The 18,758-nt window shown below is 40.1% G+C and overlaps 1 protein-coding gene across 3 annotated transcripts in view; it reads right to left on the bottom strand.

Moving 5' to 3' along the window:
- The window catches only part of LOC141166804 (adhesion G protein-coupled receptor E3-like), a 212,453-nt gene that overhangs the window by 152,511 nt on the left and 41,184 nt on the right, over positions 1-18,758 (bottom strand). For all 3 annotated transcript variants that reach the window (XM_073653855.1, XM_073653854.1, XM_073653853.1), the window contains 2 exons: positions 8,911-8,994; positions 4,640-4,762 (listed from right to left, as the gene is read on the bottom strand). In XM_073653855.1, the coding sequence (XP_073509956.1) occupies positions 4,640-4,762; positions 8,911-8,994 (207 nt within the window). The remainder of the gene's footprint in view (positions 1-4,639; positions 4,763-8,910; positions 8,995-18,758) is intronic.

Consider the following 18,758-nt stretch of genomic DNA (forward strand, 5'->3'; position numbering starts at 1 on the left):
GTTTAATGTCAAAAATTTGCTATTTGTAACTATTCATAATTTATTTATTTATTTTACTCATTTATATAGCATTATTAATTCCACAGCACTTTACAGACATTATGGGCATTGTCCCCATTGGGGCTCACAATATAAGTTCCCTATCAGTATGTCTTTGGAGTGTGGGAGGAAACCGAAGTACCCGGAGGAAACCCACGCAAAGACGGGGAGAATATACAATCTCCTTGCAGATGTTGTCCTTGGCTTGGTGGGATTTGAACCCAGGACCCCAGCGCTGCAAAGCTGCAGTGCTAACCACTGAGACACCCTGCTTTCATAATCACCTATACCTTGAAAAAAGGCCTAGTTCAAGCTGCAAAAAACAGCCTCAAAGCATAATGCTGTCACCACCATGCTTCTCTGTACGTATGGTGTTTGTTTGGTGATGCGCAGTGATGGCTTTGTGCCAAACATCCTTTTTGGAATTATGGCCAAAAATTTCAACCTTGGTTTCATCAGACCATAACACGGTTTCGCAAATGCTTTTGACAGACTTGATGTAGGTCTTGGCAAAATGTAGCCATGCTTGGATGCTTTTCTTTGTAAGAAAAGGCTTCTCTTTTGCCACCCTACCCTACAAGCCAGACATATGAAAAATATGGGAGATAGTTGTCACATGCAGTAAACAAACTGTACTTCACAGAAATATCTGTAGCTTCCAGATCAATTTTCTACTTGTCTTTTCATCAATTTTTGAGTAATGTCCAGTTCTAGGTAATATCTTTGTAGTGCCAAATTTAAGTCACTTTTTGATGACCCACTTCTCAGCCCTCCATAGTATACCTAATGCCTTAGAAATGTTTTTGTACCCTTCTCCTGACTATTAACCTTCAAAAAAGAGATCTCTTTGCTGTGTTGTAAGCTCTTTAGGGACCATGACTTTTGCTGTAAAATGCAACTAAGAAAGTGTCAGGAAAATCCTACCACAGCAGCAAAACTTTATATGGGGTTAATTAGAATTGCTGTAAATGATGGCAGCTGTGTACTGACTACTCTGTAGCATAAATTTAAATGTTATTGGCTAATTCTGAACACAACCACATCCCCAATTATAAAAGGGCATTCACACTTATGCAACCACATTATTTTAGTTTTGTTATTTTTATTACCCCTCTCAAAATGATTAAATTTAGTTTCTAAATCGATTTGTACAGATTATGGTTGACATTAATGGTAGAAAAAGTTCTAAAATGATTCTTCTTGGTATGATTTTTTTAAATGACAATTTTAACAGAGGAGTATAGACTTGTTATATACACTGTACATTTATTGTGGTGGCACACGACTGCAACCAAATTCATTAAGAGGAGCAGGAGATGAAATGAAAGGTACTAAGTCAAATTTATTTCACAAATGTAGGTATGTGATGCGTCCTCCTTTTGCTGTGATTAGTTGCTTCACCCTCTTAGTTTTCTGCACATCACCTTCACTTCTTGATCCTAGGACCTCGCTTGGATCGCACTCGGAATTATCTTCGTTTTTGTTTCAAAATCCAAGGTTCCTATTCATGACTTTGTGATGGTCTAGAGCTTTTCTGTTAGATGAGTTAACTTAACACTCCAACAATGGGTTGTGTTAAGCCAAAAACTACTTGGTGTGCCTGGCATTAGGGGAGAGTGGTTGGTCTTGCTGGATGTACCAAGACCACTTGAAAACCAGTTCTATAGTGTTGGTAGCAGTTTCATCTTCAAAGTAGCTATATATTTTATACTTTTTATCCAGCTTCAGTGGGATGGAGTATCTCTGGTCCAGCTACTGTAAAGTACCCTCAAAACATTTCTTTGGGTCAGTGTTTTAGGGCTTGTTGGATGTGGTCAAGTCGAAGAGGTTCTCTGGTTGAACTTTGATCTATGCTCCTACACTTTAAAACGAATTTGGTCATTAACAGTCACTTTTTTTCACTAGTCCATAGTCCAGTCTTAATGTTTCTTTGCCCATGACCAGTTCTTTTCTTCATTGTGGCAATTAACCCCATGTGCGAACTCTGCCATACATGTAAGGCAATGTGTGCACTACAGAAGGCAATCACGCTACAAAGCTCCATCTAAATCAGCCAATTTAGGCAGGCGACCCACAGGATGCTAAACTCATGCTCTAGACATCAGCGTCCTTATGAAGGCAGTGCAATTATGTCACTGCATCATTCTGCCTGCACTTGACCTGTAATTTCAGAAGAGGACTTGGACCTTACTGCACTCTTCACGGGAAACGGGATAGGTGAGTATATTGTCCTAAAAAGCATTTTCATTATGTGTTGGGTATAAAACTTCTTAAGAGATCACTAAGAGGGCATTAATACTTTCTAAGTGGATATGAATACTTTTCTAACTTTTAAGGGGACACACAAGGGGGCGTTATTACTCCCTGAGGGGCACAAAGCTGGCAATATTAGTTAAGAGGCCACACTCAGAAGCCATATCTGCTTTTTAAGGGGGCACTCATGGAGGCATTTTTTATTTTTAAAATTGACACTAAGGGGGTATTAATACTTTTTAATGGGGAACTATAACCTACGAAATGGCACACACAAGGGATTGTAACTGTCTGGAGGGCACAAAGGGGACACTATAACTTTTTAAAGTGCACTCAAGTAGCATTATCACTATCTCTGTCACAGATCTGCTCTGCAGTGGACTTGCCAAACCATCTGCTTTTGGCTCACCAAGCTTATAGCAGAGCTATGATATGGGAAGCACAGTGCCAGAAAGAGTGCAAACTGAAGACCTTGACAATGCAGGGACTGTCAATCACAACCAGGGGGTGGGGCTGCAGCTGCTGATCCTGAACTAGTCTCAGTGAGTAAACGAGTAAACGCCTCACTGGACTAGTCCTGGTTCATTAACATACAGTGAGGTGCTGTATATGAGTTGATTTTGCTCCAATATGCTCAGTTTCATAAAACAATAAACATATTACTGGAATATCTGAATAATTGTCTAAAAAGTAATGGGGCTAGTTTGAAAGTGTCAGGGGACCTGCCAGGTTCCCTTTAGGGAAACACTAAAATCTTCCAAGGGACATAATGGTGGCCATTATGTGGGGGCAGAAAGGGAGCATTATAACTGCATGGGATACTAAGAGAAGAACTATTACTGGTTGGGGGCACTATGAAGATCACTATTACTTGATGGGCACAAAAGATGTCACCTTTACAACACTGTATTATCATCTGGGGCACCACAATTATTATTATTTGTCTCTTTCTACTTGGCGTTATTGTTTTCATGGATGCTGTCTATTTGGCAGTAATTTGGGGGTTCTCATAGTAATGACAACATTATTTCCAAAGTTCAGTACTTGCATACCTTGCCAGACAGTAGGTATAATAGTAAGGGCATAAGTGGCAGCAGCCGGCACAAAATTGAGAGTAGCACAGTAGGATGGGAAGATTTTTAATTTGGTAAAAAGTATGGTGAAATGTTTATATGTTGCAAACCAAACTCTAAAGTCTCAAGTTATGGCTGGTAGAAGTCTTCATGGTGGCCTGGGCTGGGTGGAAATTTTGGATTTATCTACACTGTGGTTTCTTATATGGTCTGCTGAAATAATACAATATCACTATTTTGTCACAGTATAGTGGTAATATTGTTTTTGGTCTTTTCCAGTGAACTTTTGTTTTTCATATCCACAGCAGCATTTTCATCTGCTGAGATCCCTCTGGGATGTAAAGGTGCATCTCACTAAATTAGAATATCATCAAAAAGTTCATTTATTTCAGTTCTTCAATACAAAAAGTGAAACTCATATATTATATAGAGTCATTACAAACAGAGTGATCTATTTCAAGTGTTTATTTCTGTTAATGTTGATGATTATGGCTTACAGCCAATGAAAACACAAAAGTCATTATCTCAGTAAATTAGAATACTTTATGACAACAGCTTGAAAAATGTTTTTAAAATCCAAAATGTTGGCCTACTGAAATGTACTCAATACTTGGTCGGGCTCCTTTTGTATCAATTACTGCATCAATGCGGCGTGGCATGGAGGCGATCAGCCTGTGGCACTGCTGAGGTGTTATGGAAGCCCAGGTGGCTCGTCTGCATTGTTGGGTCTGGTGTCTCTCATCTTCCTCTTGACAATACCCCATAGATTCTCTATAATAGATTCTCTATGGGGTTAAGGTGAGGCGAGTTTGCTGCCAATCAAGCACAGTGATACCGTTGTGTGTAAACCAGGTATTGGTACTTTTGGCAGTGTGGACAGGTGCCAAGTCCTGCTGGAGAATGAAATTTCCATCTCCAAAAAGCTTATCGGCAGAGGGAAGCATGAAGTGCTCTAAAATGTCCTGGTAGACGGCTGCGCTGACTTTGGTTTTGATAAAACACAGTGGACCTACACCAGCAGATGACATGGCTCCCCAAACCATCACTGATTGTGGAAACTTCACACTAGACCTCAAGCAGCTTGGATTGTGGCCTCTCCACTCTTCCTCCAGACTCTGGGACCTCTATATAATATGAGTTTCACTTTTTGTATTGAAGAACTGAAATAAATTAACTTTTTGATGATATTCTAATTTAGTGAGATGCACCTGTATATGACCAGTATGCGCATGGTGAGACTCTGCACTAGGAGTAATGAGAAGAAATCCACTCACCTCTACAAATTCTGACGCCCTTTTTTTTACATTGGTAGTAATCTTTTTTGCAGCGGCATGCCGTTTTCTTTTCACAGGTTACATTTGATGGGCAGATCCAGTTGTTTGGGCACAGTTGCTCACCTGACGGTAACATTGTTTCACATGATTATACAGTTAGTCACAGTTTTTTTTGTATATTACTATTATGGTTGTTTTATATTGTGCTGGATACTGCACATAATGCATTTGATGATAATGGTATCGAGGCAGATACATGACACAAAATATAAACCAATAAATATCCAACAACCGTAATAGTAATATACAAAAAAAAAATGAACAAACAAATGAAATTCAATAAATGTAAAACAAATCATTTTTATAATTCATCCCATGTGGAAATTTTGTATTTAAGGAGGTTGTCCATTACTTTTACAGTGATGGCCTATCCTTGGGATAGGCCATCAATGTCTGATCGGCCGGAGTCTGTCACCCGGCACCCCCTCCAATCAGCTGTTATCGGTGCCGGCGGCAACCTGTAGTGGCTGACACGGAGTACCGCACATCTGCCTCCTATTGATTAGCATAGGAGGCGGATGTGTAGTTTTAAGACTCGGCCACTACAAGTAGATGGCCAAGCTTGGCAAGTAAGTACTTCTGGCCGGCGGGAGTGCCGGGTGTCGAACCGCGGCCAATCAGACATTGATGACCTATCCTAAGGATAGGCCATCAATGTAAAAGTAGTGACCAACCTCTTTAAACTCAAAATCCAGAATACCTCTTGTAATTGCCACCTCTGGAAGGACACTTCACTTTCTCTAAACCAAAGAACAGAAATTGTGACATGTCACCTTTAGGAATGGTGGTGAGGTGTTTTAACGCTCCAGAGTACCTGCTATTGTTAATATGACTATTAGCTACATGCTCTGAGATATGTTTTATCAACTTACATGTCATGCATCCAACATAAGGCATACTACATGAGCAACACTCTACACAATAAACCACATGGTGTGAATCGCAATTGATGAAAGTTTTTTTTTGTTTATTACTATTATGGTTGTTTTATATTCCGTTGGATATTTTTTGTTTTATATTTTGTTGTGTCATATATCTGCCTCGATACCGCTGTCATCAATTACATTATGTACATCTAGCCCAACCCAATCGATGTACACACCGGCATTAAGGTTTTCTAAATGTTAGTATTTTAATTTCACGTTCTGATTAGTTTTGGACTTATTCAATTTGTCTACTGGTGTGCATCAGAAACACGTCAGGTTTTAACATGTGAATCGAATTCCAAGTTTTTATGTTTTTCTAATAAAGTTTTACATTTTTGTAATAATTGGATGGAAGTGCCAAATGTCTCCTCGTTCCTCTGATTTTTTTTTTTTTACCTATTACAGCCTTACTTGATGGCTGAGTGAGGTATGATTGCTCACGATGCTACTCCTCTGACAGCTGAGACAAGTCTCATGCAATGTTTCTTCAGTCTGCAACCCATCATTTGGGAGAGCGTTAGACTGAAGATCTAAATGTCTCTGGTCTGATCCCGGGTTTCGACAAAATCCTTTAGTACACATAACATTGTGGGTTATAGTTAAATTAGTGACAAAATATACAATTGGGAGACGAAGGTTGAAATTGATGGACTGTAATCTTCATTCAATCTATGTAACCATGTAACATGACTTGGACGGGATGCAGTTTGAAATATGTAACAGGGGCCATTTTTTCACATTCTTGGAGAAGCCCTTTAAGCCCTTCCTGCTATTGTCAACTTTCTTTTTTGTGCTTTTTGTTTCCTCCTCTCCTCCTAAGAGCCATAACTTTTTTATTTTTCTGTCATCATAGCTATATGAGGGCTTGTTTTTTTGCAGGACAAGTTGAAGATTTCAATATACCATTAGTTTAACATACTATGTATGGGAAAACAATAAAAGAATTCCAAGAGAAAAAATACATAGTTACATACATACTGGCATAGTTTTTGTGGATTGTTTTTAAGTAATTCGTTTTTTGATTAAAAAAAAACAGAAAACATGATTCCTCAGGTCAGTACTACAGTGGTAGCAAACTTGTATAGTTTTTCTTTACTTAAGTGGTGAAAAAAATTCAGAAATTTGTAAAAAAAAATAAAGTAGATTATGTCGCCATTTCGTGCAAACTTGTTACTTTTTAGCTTTTTTGTCGATGAAGCTGTATGTCGGCTTGATTTTTGCATAGTGATCTGACGTGCTTATTGATATAATTTGGGGCACATACGACATTTTGATAGCTTCTTATTGCATTTTTTGGTGGAGCTGAAGCATCCAAACATGCTAAATTCTAGCATTTCGCATTCCTTTTTTCTCTTCTTATGATTCTTACCATTCGGATAATTCATTTTATATTTTACGAATGCAGCAAATATGTATTTTTTTATTCTTTATTTTTTAATGGGGGAAAATGGGTGGGATTCATTTTTTTTTTTTTAAAGCATTTTTTTCATATTTAATTATTTAATAAACTTTGGGGACTTTAACGGATTGTGTCCAAAAATGGGGTGGGAAATCGGCGCCTGGAATAGTGAACCCATCAAACTGCATGCTATAAATGTCGCGGTCAGAAATTGACACTAGCATTTAAGGGGTTAAGGGCATTGATCAGAGCACTACTCCTAATTGCTTCTATTAATGCCACGTTCACACGTTCAGTATTTGGTCAGTATTTTGCATCAATATTTGTAAGTCAAAACCAGGAGTGGGTGATAAATACAGAATTGGTGACGTGTTTCTATTATACTTTTTCTCTGATTGTTCCACTCATGGTTTTAGCTTAAAAATGCTGATGTAAAATACTGACCAAATACTGAACGTGTGAACATGGCCTTATTGTCTTAGGGAAGATACTTGCAGTGTAACACAGTCAGCATCTGCCTGGTATGGTGTGGGATTAGCTCATCAGTCAACTCCATACATAGGGACCTGAAACTGGATGAACCAGTATGTCCAATGTCGAAAAGGGGTTAAGAGAGATGTGCATAAACAAATGCTCATGAAACCCAATGGACTTAAAGGGGTTTTCCCATGAACAATAGTTCATTTTAATCAATAGATATTGGAATGATAATAAGTTCCACAATTGGATGTGTTTAAATAAAATGTTCCTGTGCTGAGATAATCTTATAAATGTGCCCCTGCTGTGTACTGTGTAATGGCCGTGTCTGACCGTACAGGAACATGGTCTGATCATACCACAGCTCCTGGGCAGGGGGGGAGAAAAAGAGTATACAGACATTACAGCAGGGGATCACAGCTGATTCTTTCTTTGCAATAAACATTGTTTAAAAACAGGCAGGGAAATGTTTTATCTCACAGAAAGAATCAGCTGTGATCCCGTGCTGTAATGTCTGTATACTCTTTTGCATCCTCCCCTGTCCAGGAGCTGTGGTGTGATCAGACCATGTTCCTGCTCAATCAGACACAGCCATTACACAGGGGAACATTTATAAGATTATCTCAGCACAGGAACATTTTATTTAAACACATCCAATTGTGGAAGTTATTATTATTCCAAGATCTATTGATTAAAATGAACTTTCGTTTGTGGGAAAACCCCTTTAAGTAATGTTGTTAAGAAGACTGTGCCAAAATTCCCCCCAGAACAATGTCAGAGACTGATAGTCATACAGAAAACGATTACTTTAAGTTTTTGCACGCTATCGATTCATGGGGTGTTCTTAGTTTTTCACACACTGCTTTCGTATTTTGGTCCAAGCTTTTGCAAGAATTCAGAATTTGTCAAGTGTTGATTTTTAAAAAAAATACTTTGATAAGTAAAATTGTATAATTCAAAGAGGTTGTACTTAGTTTTTCTCCTGGCTGTATTGGCAAACAGCGGCCAAGGGGCCTGGAATTTTTTGCAAAAGCTGACGATACAGTTTGAGATATGTCATTTAAGGAGGTTGGCTACTACTTTTTTATTAATGGCCTATCCTCATGATAGTCCATCAACATCTGATTGGTGGGGGTGTGACACCTGGCACTCCCTTTGACAATCCGTTACAAGCTCTGAAAGTTCTCGGATGCTGACAGAACACAGCAGCTCCACCATTTCTATAGTGACCGGGTACTACAGATCCATCCCCTATCCACGGCCACTATAGTTTTGCCGAAGCTGCTCTGAAAGCATCCGAGAACTCCGGCCGGCGACAGGAAACAACTGATTCTAATCATCATTGCAACAATCCGTAATTCTGCGATTTGTCTGGTCAGCTTAAGATAGATAGAGAAATATTTTAAGACCTTTAAGAAGTTCATCATCTTTTTCTGGAACTGTGCTGTAAACTTGTTGCGTGGTGGGTACAACTTGTTGCATGGTGGGTTCAGCTGTGAATAAAAACATAAAATCAACATTCATTAAAGTCAGTGTTTTCCAAAATTTTTAGCCCAGGGAACTACAAGTCAGTTGCAGAAAAGACCCCACTCAAAAAACACTGACCTATCTGTAAGCAATAGAGATGAGCAGATTAATATGTGTCAAATTTACTGAAATTAATGGTTTAATGCAAATTTGAACAATTTGAGATTTGATACACGATTCGCAAAAATAAAAAACGTGCCTGGCGCCATTTCGGACACTTCTGAAGCATCTGAGAGTGGGCTAATGTCTTCTTGCATGGGTCCTCGAGCTTCCCCATAATGCCTTGCAGCTGTGACATCTTACGGATTTTCCGGTCAGCGAAGCCAACGAATTAAAATTTTAAAAGATCCGCTCACCTCTAGTAAACATAATATATACAAATAATAACCAAACACAGAATATTGGCCTTTTGGGGTTGGAGAATGACATAAAAAAAAGGTTTTAAGAAACAGTGAACATAAATCTCATGGGTCATGCACCAATCTGTCAAGCCCTGAACTAGACAAGGGACTTGTCTTCACATTTCTCAATTCTCTGTATGTTTGTACTATTACATACACTAATATTTTCAACTCACATGACTTGCCAAATATCCCTTGAATCATTTTCACACAAAAAAGTCCTTAAAGGGATATTCACATCTCCAAGACCCTATCCCAATATGTAGTAGGTGTAATAATAATAATATTAGCAAATACCTCCAATTAGAAATGTAGTACTAGTTTTTCTGATCAGCTATGTTGCTTACCCCATGTGCAGTGCATGGCAGGACCTTAGGTATCCATGGTTACAACCACTGATATAGTGACAGCTGGTTGATAATGGTCATAACCATGGATACCTTAGGTCCTGCGATGCTCTGCACATGGGGTAAGAGACAGTCTAATCAGTGATGATAACTAAACTTGGGCAATGCAAATGAAAAAGTTGGAGGGATTAAAACATTTTCCTATTGAAAAACTTCTGATGAGGCGTAACTAGGTGTCACAGGTGGACAAGGAGATGTATGACGGACGGCACAACACACGGATGCAACGGGATGATATAGGGAGTGGAAGGCCCTAGCGGTAGGGAACGAGGGAAGGGATGCCTCCTGACACAAACCTTTGTCTAACCCTAAGCTTCCCTAATGTCCCTAGATGGGTCCTCCCCCCCGTGTGCGATCACGTGCTAAGCCTGTGAAGGAAACTTCACTGCTGCAACTGCAATGAACACCACAGCTTCTCCAGAGACTGGCTCCTTCAAAGAGGTCAGCATAGAATGAACTATAACTGGCAGTCAGCTGATGGATTATGTGGCTATTTAAAGGGAGGTGGGAGAGGCACCAACCAGCATTAGCTGACCGCTAACAAAAGGTTGCCAGCAAGAGACTAAGATTAACCTTTGCTGAAGCAAAAGGAAAAAACTACATTTAAATTACAACATACCCAGAGCTGCCACAAATCCCCAAATTGTTTGTGACAGTCCTCCCCTTTCTATGAGGGGCCTCTGGATCCTCAAGACCGGACTTGTCCAGAAATGACATACAGCGGAAACACCACGAAACACCAGTATTCATCTCCGTACACCCTTGGTCCTCAAGGTTTCGGCCAATGCAGACCGACGGTACTGGTGATGACGTAGGCTCTGGAGGCGCGACAAATCTCCTAAGCGACGACCCGTGGAATACGTTAAGGAAACGCATCATTAGGGGTAACTCCAACTGGAATTTCCTAGGGCTGAGAACGGCCGTAACCCTCTACAGACCGATCACCCTAGAACCTAGAGTCCCCGAAGCGTACTTCCACCTGATGTCTTTACAGGACACCCACATGTACTCATTCACACATAGGTCCAGTCCTGAATGTTAATTACCACACGTACGTTTGGAACCAGATGGTACTTTCCTTGCAGGACCGACAATGGAGGCGTCCCCCCGTATCACAAAACTCCTACCCTTAGAAAACTCAGTGGTAAGAAGCACCCCCCGTGACCAATCCTACTGGCAGGACACTGAGGTCTAGAGTTAACCTTGGGTATGGCTAGAGTCTCACCCCTATTCTCTGGTAGCACCTTAGCTACCTCCACTAGAGAAAGAGGGGTAGGTTTCATCAAGATGGCAGAGATAGTAGCACCCAAGCAACCATTCTCATAAAATTTGCCCCAAGTGACTACTTCTCTGGACATCCAATCTATGACCGGATTGTGTTTGTTCAGCCAGGGAAGGCCTAAGACGATGGGCGTAGGCAGACCCTCCAAGACATAGCATGACAGGAACTCACTATGTAGAGTCCCTATGCACAAGTTCACATTATCTACGAATTGTGTCGAATTCCTCTGGCCAAAGGGAGCGGAATCAATTGCAAAAATAGGAATGGAGCTCGCTAGTGTCCTAAAAATAAGACCATGGGACTGAGCAAAGCGAGCACCCACCAAACTGAATCCAGCTCCACTATCCACCAAAACCAGAATAGTCTCAGTTTCCCCACCCACTACTATGTCCGCTGAAATGGAAAATGAAGACGTATTAATGGAGGAAATGTGCACACCCTGGTCGCCTTGTCTAACAGCCGCGAGACATGTAGCCACGGCAACGAAAACATATTTTCCAAGCATGCCGAAGATACTCTGTGTCTCTATAGACCTGAGTGTGCTTAATAAATTATTCTTGTAGAAGCTGGATGTCAGACGGATGTAAAAAATTGGATGAAAAACAGATGATTAAGCATACGCAAGTCTGACCTTGGTCTTAGGTTTCATTTACACAAACGGATAATTGTTTAAACGATGAACAATGCGATCGTAACGCACAACTAGTAAGCATCAGACAAGTGATTACACAGGAGGAGAATTGTGAATAAAATGGTTGATTAGCGATCGTTACATCATAATATCGAACATCATGCACTGAAGTGTAGTTATATGTTCACGTTCAAACTCCATAAGTGATATTTTGATTTGGAATAGATAAATAAAGTACCGTACAAAACATTAACATTTCCGTTGATGCTGTATAAAGAATATTTAATTGCATTAACGAAGCAAAAATATGTTTGCTTTTTACAAATTTGTACTCGCTCCATCTGCGAATATGTCCTCATTCCAATGCTCCAACTGCTACTGAACTATTGTCTTGGAACATGGTCAACCCAATTTAGTACTTGGATTTCTAATCCTCCCTTTTGATCAGTCAATTCATCTCCATTTACATTACACAATTTTTTTAAAAATTACCAAGAATTTTTTCGCTTGCCTAATCGGTTCGATGCACGATGAATGAGCATTTTTGGACATGTAAGGGAGTGACTCACACACCAAGAATGCACATTGGGACTTGTACGGACGAATGTTGCCATCTACTGGCCAGAGATAAAAGAGATGCGAATTAACACACCAATGGAGGAACTAGAATGAGAACCTTGATGGCATGGGGGAAGGAGAGAGACAAGAGGCACAGGGACATGTGATCTACTGTGACATATGTGATGCAGTTAGAAAATGTAAAAAAACCCCTGAGGTCAGGGCAGAAAATGAGTCATCACTCAGACTTGTGTCAATTCAGATGTACAGAGTTAACTAAACTGGCTTAAAGAAAGTGAGAGCAGCAGGACGAGGCCCTTAGCCCAGATCAGGAAGCTTGATTAACGGAATGGAGATCCACTCAAGTGACGAGGTAGGACAAGGTCTTTGGTTGCAGGGCAGGAAACCTACTTAAAGGAACGCTTGATCGGGTGAGCTGCAAGGCAGGAAGACTACTTAAAGGGACGATCGATCGAGCGAGCGGAAAGGGCCGGAAGCCTACTTAAATGGATGATCAATTGCGTAAGCGGAAGTGCAAGGTAGCCTACTTAAAGGGACGCTGAATTGAACTGAGGCCAGGAGGCCTATACAATAGTACCGAAGGGATTTTGGCTGCTTTCTAGGAGACAGAGGAAGCCAGAATAGCTTGTTAGTGCAGGGAGTCACCAGTGTACTAAAGCGCAAGACTTGCGACATAATGGGGAAATAGAATTGATTCCTGTTAGGGCCTCACGCAGTGACCACAACAACAGTCTGAGAGGTTAGTTGACGACCGTACTAGTTACGACATGGACTTTGATGAACTACGGACCAGGGTATCTTGGATACATATTGTTTGATATATTATTTAGCTAACTTTGCGATTTAGATTGTATTGTATAAGGCAGTACTTATGTATATATATTGAAAACAATCATGTTTAGCATTGCATAGCAGTTCAACGTTTTATTTGTGATTTACTTATTGTCAAATTGCCAGACATCACATTTTTGACTACTAAAATATTTGGATTTGAGAGTCCTCAGTGGTTGATACCTTTTAATGGCTAACTGAAAAGATGGTAACAAGTTGCAAGCTTTCGAGACTACTCAGGTCTCTTCATCAGGCATATAGTAACACAAAATCTGAAGAGTCACATATTTATACACAACAAGCCACAGAAATAATGCATTAGATGAGACAAGTGACGTGAAGCAGAACTATCAATATGGGAAAGGGATAAACAGTTGTGGCTGTAAATATTGGAACAGTTCATAGATAAGGAGTGTGAAAGTTTTATTGTCCTGTGATTGAGGTCTGGTCTCTGATTGTGATGCCCCCATAAGGTCTGAGGAGTACATTATTTGGTTGATATAGAAAAACCTAAATCCATGCCACACATTCATTCCAGCACTGTTTATGTCAAAGGTTGTCATTAGTTTGTATTCCCAGACTCTCCTGTCTCTTTGAGATTTGAAGTTACCCTTTAATACCACAAGTAATTTCATGTCCATGATGCTGTGATCAGGAATACAAAAATGTTTGGCCACAGGTACATCTATTCTTTTTTTTATTGTGTGACAATGAGAATTCATCCTTGTTCTAAGTTTTTGCCCTGTCTCCCCTACATACAGACCCACAGTTGGACATTTGGTACATATAATTAAATACACCACATTACATGTGATGCAGATGAAAGTACCTGGGATCTTGTACTCCTGATGTGAGTTGGGGATGGACAGGGTTTACATTTTTTTCTTGTTGCAGGGAAAGGTTTCTGGAGCTGTTGGAGAGGATAGGGAGCTTGTGACAATGATGCTTCTTAGATTTGGGGGCTGCCTAAAACACAAAAGTGGAGGGTCTGGAAATATGGATTGTAATCGTGCATCTTTTTCGTAGTAAAAAAGCACCTCCAGATTTGGATTGTAAGTGACTACTAGAGGCACCCGGTTGGAATTTGCTTACCACTGGTAACTGGTTGGTGTCGGTAGTGGATAACCCCTTTAATCCCTTAACGACCGTCAATATGCTTTTTCACGGAGGTCGTTAAGGGTACTTATACCTTAGCGCCGCTTTTTCACGATGCTGAGGAATAATAGAACAGCGCCACCTCACAGCCGAATTTCTGGTAGGTGTCAGCTGTATATGACAGCTGACACCCTGCGGTATCGGCCCCAGCTTTTTTTGAAGGTGATCGGGGCCAATTAACCCCTTAAATACCACTGACAATTGTGACTTCTTTAGTAACCATCGGACCCCCGTGATGAGAATCAGGGGTCTCGATGGTTACCATGGTATCCTGAGGTCATGTGATGGACTGTGAGATCCAGCTATAAACTGGCTCTCACAGGCTGAGTCAGTGACTCAGTGACTGCTCTCATGCACTGCAGTACACGAGTACTGCAGTATATCAGACCAGTGATCAAAGTGAAAAGTATACAGTACAGACCAAAAGTTTGGACACACCTTCTCATTTAAAGATTTTTCTGTATTTTCACGACTTTGAAAATTGTACATTCACACTGAAGGCATCAAAACTATGAATTAGCACATGTGGAATTATATACTTAACAAAAAAGTGTGAAACAACTGAAAATATGTCTTATATTCTAGGTTCTTCAAAGTAGCCACCTTTTGCTTTGATGACTGCTTTGCACACTCTTTGCATTCTCTTGATGAGCTTCAAGAGGTAGTCACCGAAAATGGTCTTCCAACAATCTTGAAGGAGTTCCCAGAGATGCTTAGCACTTGTTGGCCCTTTTGCCTTCACTCTGCGGTCCAGCTCACCCCAAACCATCTCGATTGGGTTCAGGTCTGGTGACTGTGGAGGCCAGGTCATCTGGCGTAGCACCCCATCACTCTCCTTCTTGGTCAAATAGCCCTTGCACAGCCTGGAGGTGTGTTTGTGGTCATTGTCCTTTTGAAAAATAAATGATGGTCCAACTAAATGCAAACCGGATGGAATAGCATGCCGCTGCAAGATGCTGTGGTAGCCATGCTGGTTCAGTATGCCTTCAATTTTGAATAAATCCCCAACAGTGTCACGAGCAAAGCACCCCCACACCATCACACCTCCTCCTCCATGCTTCACGGTGTAGAGTCCATCCGTTCACCTTTTCTGCGTCGCAAAGAGTGTGCAAAGCAGTCATCAAAGCAAAAGGTGGCTACTTTGAAGAACCTAGAATATAAGACATATTTTCAGTTGTTTCACACTTTTTTGTTAAGTATATAATTCCACATGTGTTAATTCATAGTTTTGATGTCTTCAGTGTGAATGTACAATTTTCATAGTCATGAAAATACAGAAAAATCTTTAAATGAGAAGGTGTGTCCAACTTTTGGTCTGTACTGTACATGTCCCATAGTGAGACTAAGTGAAAAAGTAAAAAAAAAGTGAAACAAAATATGTATAAAAGTTAAAAAAACACAAAAAATAATGCACACAAATCACTAAAATCCGTTTTGCTACAAAAAACGCAGTGTTTGAGAAAAAATAAAAATAAACAAAAAATGTACACATAATTGGTATTGCCTTGTCCAGAACGAACCGCTCTATAAAACTGGCATGTTATTTAACGCCGTAAAAAAAATGAAAAACACGCCAAAAATGACACTTTTTCATCATAGTGACTCACAAAAAAGTAAATAAAAAGTGATCAATAAGTCAAATGTAAGAAAAAATAGTATAAATGAAAACGCCAAACCGTGCTGCAAAAAAAAACCTCTTATATGGCTCATTTGACAAAAAAATTAAAAAGTTACAGCTCTCAGAGTATGGCGATGCAAAAACAAATTAATTTTTGTAAAATATAGTTTTTAGTCTGTAAAAATATCAAATCATAAAAAAAATAGAAATCTGGTATCGCTGTACTCATACAGACCCGACAAACAATTCGGTCTTATCACTTTTACTGCACAGTGAATAAAAAAATAAAAAATAAAAACAATAACTGAATTGCTGGTTTTTGTTTATTCTGTGTCTGAAAAATCTGAATAAAAAGTAGTAAAAAATTATTATGTGCCCCAAAATGGTACCAAAAAATCTGCAACTCGTCCTGGAAACAATAAGCCCTCATACAGTGCAGTTCACCAAAAAAATAAAAAAGTTACAGCTCTCAGAATATGGCAATGAAAAAAAATACTTTTTATAGAAAAGGATTTTCACTGTGTGACATCAGCAAAACCCCCCAAAAAAAACATATAAATCTGGAATCTCTGTAAACTGGTATCTTTGTAATCACACCGACCCAAAAAGTAAATCCGCCTTATCACTTATAACGCATGGTGAACCACGCAAAAATAAAAATAAAGACCATTCTTCTACTGCTGTCTATATGTTCATTCTACCTCCCTAAGATCAGAATAAGGCTCGGCTCAGATTTATCCTGCACTCTCCGCTGAGCGCTTACGTCGCAGTTTCTCCAAAAACGCGATTCAAACAAAACCCCAGATGGGACCACTCACTTATGAGGCAGATGGAGTCACTTTGGACTGGTCTCTGTTCCGGCGGTGACCCATCATTTTAGGTGTCTTGTAGGGCACAGGTGTAGGCGACCACAGATCTGTGCATACCTAAAAAGATGGATACCACCGGAGCAGACACCAAAGCGACTCCAAAGTGTCTGCATTTGCCTCATTATGGTGGGTGGCTTCGTCGGGGGTTTCGTCTGAATCGCGTTTTTGTGAGATTTACATGGAAACCCCGATGTAAGTGCTCAGCGTAGAACACAAGAATATGATCCCAGCTTTATTCTGGAAGCGATCGAAAAATATTATGTACCCCAAAATGTTACCAATAAAACCCCTAATTTATCCCGCACAAAGTCAGCCCCCACTCTGGTCCATCATGGGTCACTGAAACAATAGGAACTCCCATGTTACTGGTAGAACAAAGACTCTAGAAAAGCGACATGGCTCCCACCCCCTCAAATAAAATCCAGTGAATTCTGTGCTCCCAAATCTAAATGCCCCCACCTTCTGAGCCCCACTGTGCCTAAACTGCAGTAAGCGGCCACATGTTTGGCATTATTGTAGTGGGGAGTGTGCACTTAACAATTTATGGGGTGTGCATCTCCAGAAGCACAAGCTGGGCACAATGCATGGGGGCGCTACAATATATGGGGGCACAATGTATGGGCACTAAACTGGCATATTTGCAATTCAGAATAAAGCCTGGCGTGGATGTTACAAAATAGATAGATGAATTCATTGAGAGGTGCAGTTTCGACAATAGGGTCACTTTTGGGGTTATTCTCCTCTTCTGGCACCTTTGGGGCTCCGCAAATGTCGCCCACAAACTATTCTACCAAAATCTGTGCTCCAAAAGCCAAATAGCTCTCCTGCCTTCTCAGCCCTGACGTGTTCAAGAGAAATTGTGCAATAAATTATGGGGTCCATTTTCACCTATTAACTCTTGTGTACCTGACAAGTTTGCAGCAAATACAAAAATTACATTTTTACCACAAAAATGTCATATTTTCATGTCTCAATGTTATAAAATTCTGTGAGGCACCTATGGGTTCAAATACTCACTACCCATAGATGAATTCCTTAGGCAGTGAAGTTTCCAATATCGGGTCACCTGGGGTGGTTTCTGCTTTTACGGCACCTCAGGGGCTCACCTAATGGAGCCCACAATCTATTCAAATGGAATCTGCATTCTAAAAGCCAAGTAGCGCTCCTTCCCATCCGATCCCTGCCATGTGCTCAAACAGTAGTATACAACCACATATGGGGTATCATCGGGTTGGGGAGAAATTGCATGACAAATTATAGGGTCCATTTTCTCCTATTACCCATTGTGAAAATTACAAATTTGAGGCTAGAACAGTATTTTAGTGGAAAAATTTAATTTTTTTGTTCTCACATCTAGAAGTTATAAAGTTTTGTGAATCACCTGTAGGTTAAAACTGCTCAGTACACCCATAGATGAATTCCTTGAGGGGGTGTAGGTTCCAAAATAGGGTCACTTGCACAACATATTTTAGAGTCCATTTTCTCCTGTTACCCTTGTGAAAATAAAAAATGTGGGGCTAAAAGTAAATTTTTGCGGAAAAAAATTGATTTTTTATTTTCACGGCTCTACGTTATAAAGTTCTGTGAATCACCTGGGGGTTCAAGGTGCTCAGCACACATCTAGATACATTCCTTGAGGAGTCTAGTTTCCAAAATGGGGTCACTTGTGGGGAGGGGGGGAGTTTACACTGTTTAGGCACATCAGGGGCTCTCCAAAAGTGACATGGCGTCTTCTGTCAATTCCAGCCATTTTTGCATTCAAAAAGCCAAATGGTGCTCCTTCCCTTCCAAACCCTGCCGTGTGCCCAAACAGTAGTTTTATCCAACATATGGGGTATCGATGTACAAAAATTGCACAATACTTTTACAGTGTTTGCTATCACTGAGGGTCAACTTGACAGTTTATATTAGATGTTAATGTTATATGTATACAGGTGCTTCTCACAAAATTAGAATA

The sequence above is a fragment of the Phyllobates terribilis genome, unplaced genomic scaffold (genome assembly GCF_046119375.1).
Source record: "Phyllobates terribilis strain yellow unplaced genomic scaffold, ASM4611937v1 Scaffold_11__3_contigs__length_659146591, whole genome shotgun sequence".
NCBI lineage: Eukaryota > Metazoa > Chordata > Amphibia > Anura > Dendrobatidae > Phyllobates > Phyllobates terribilis.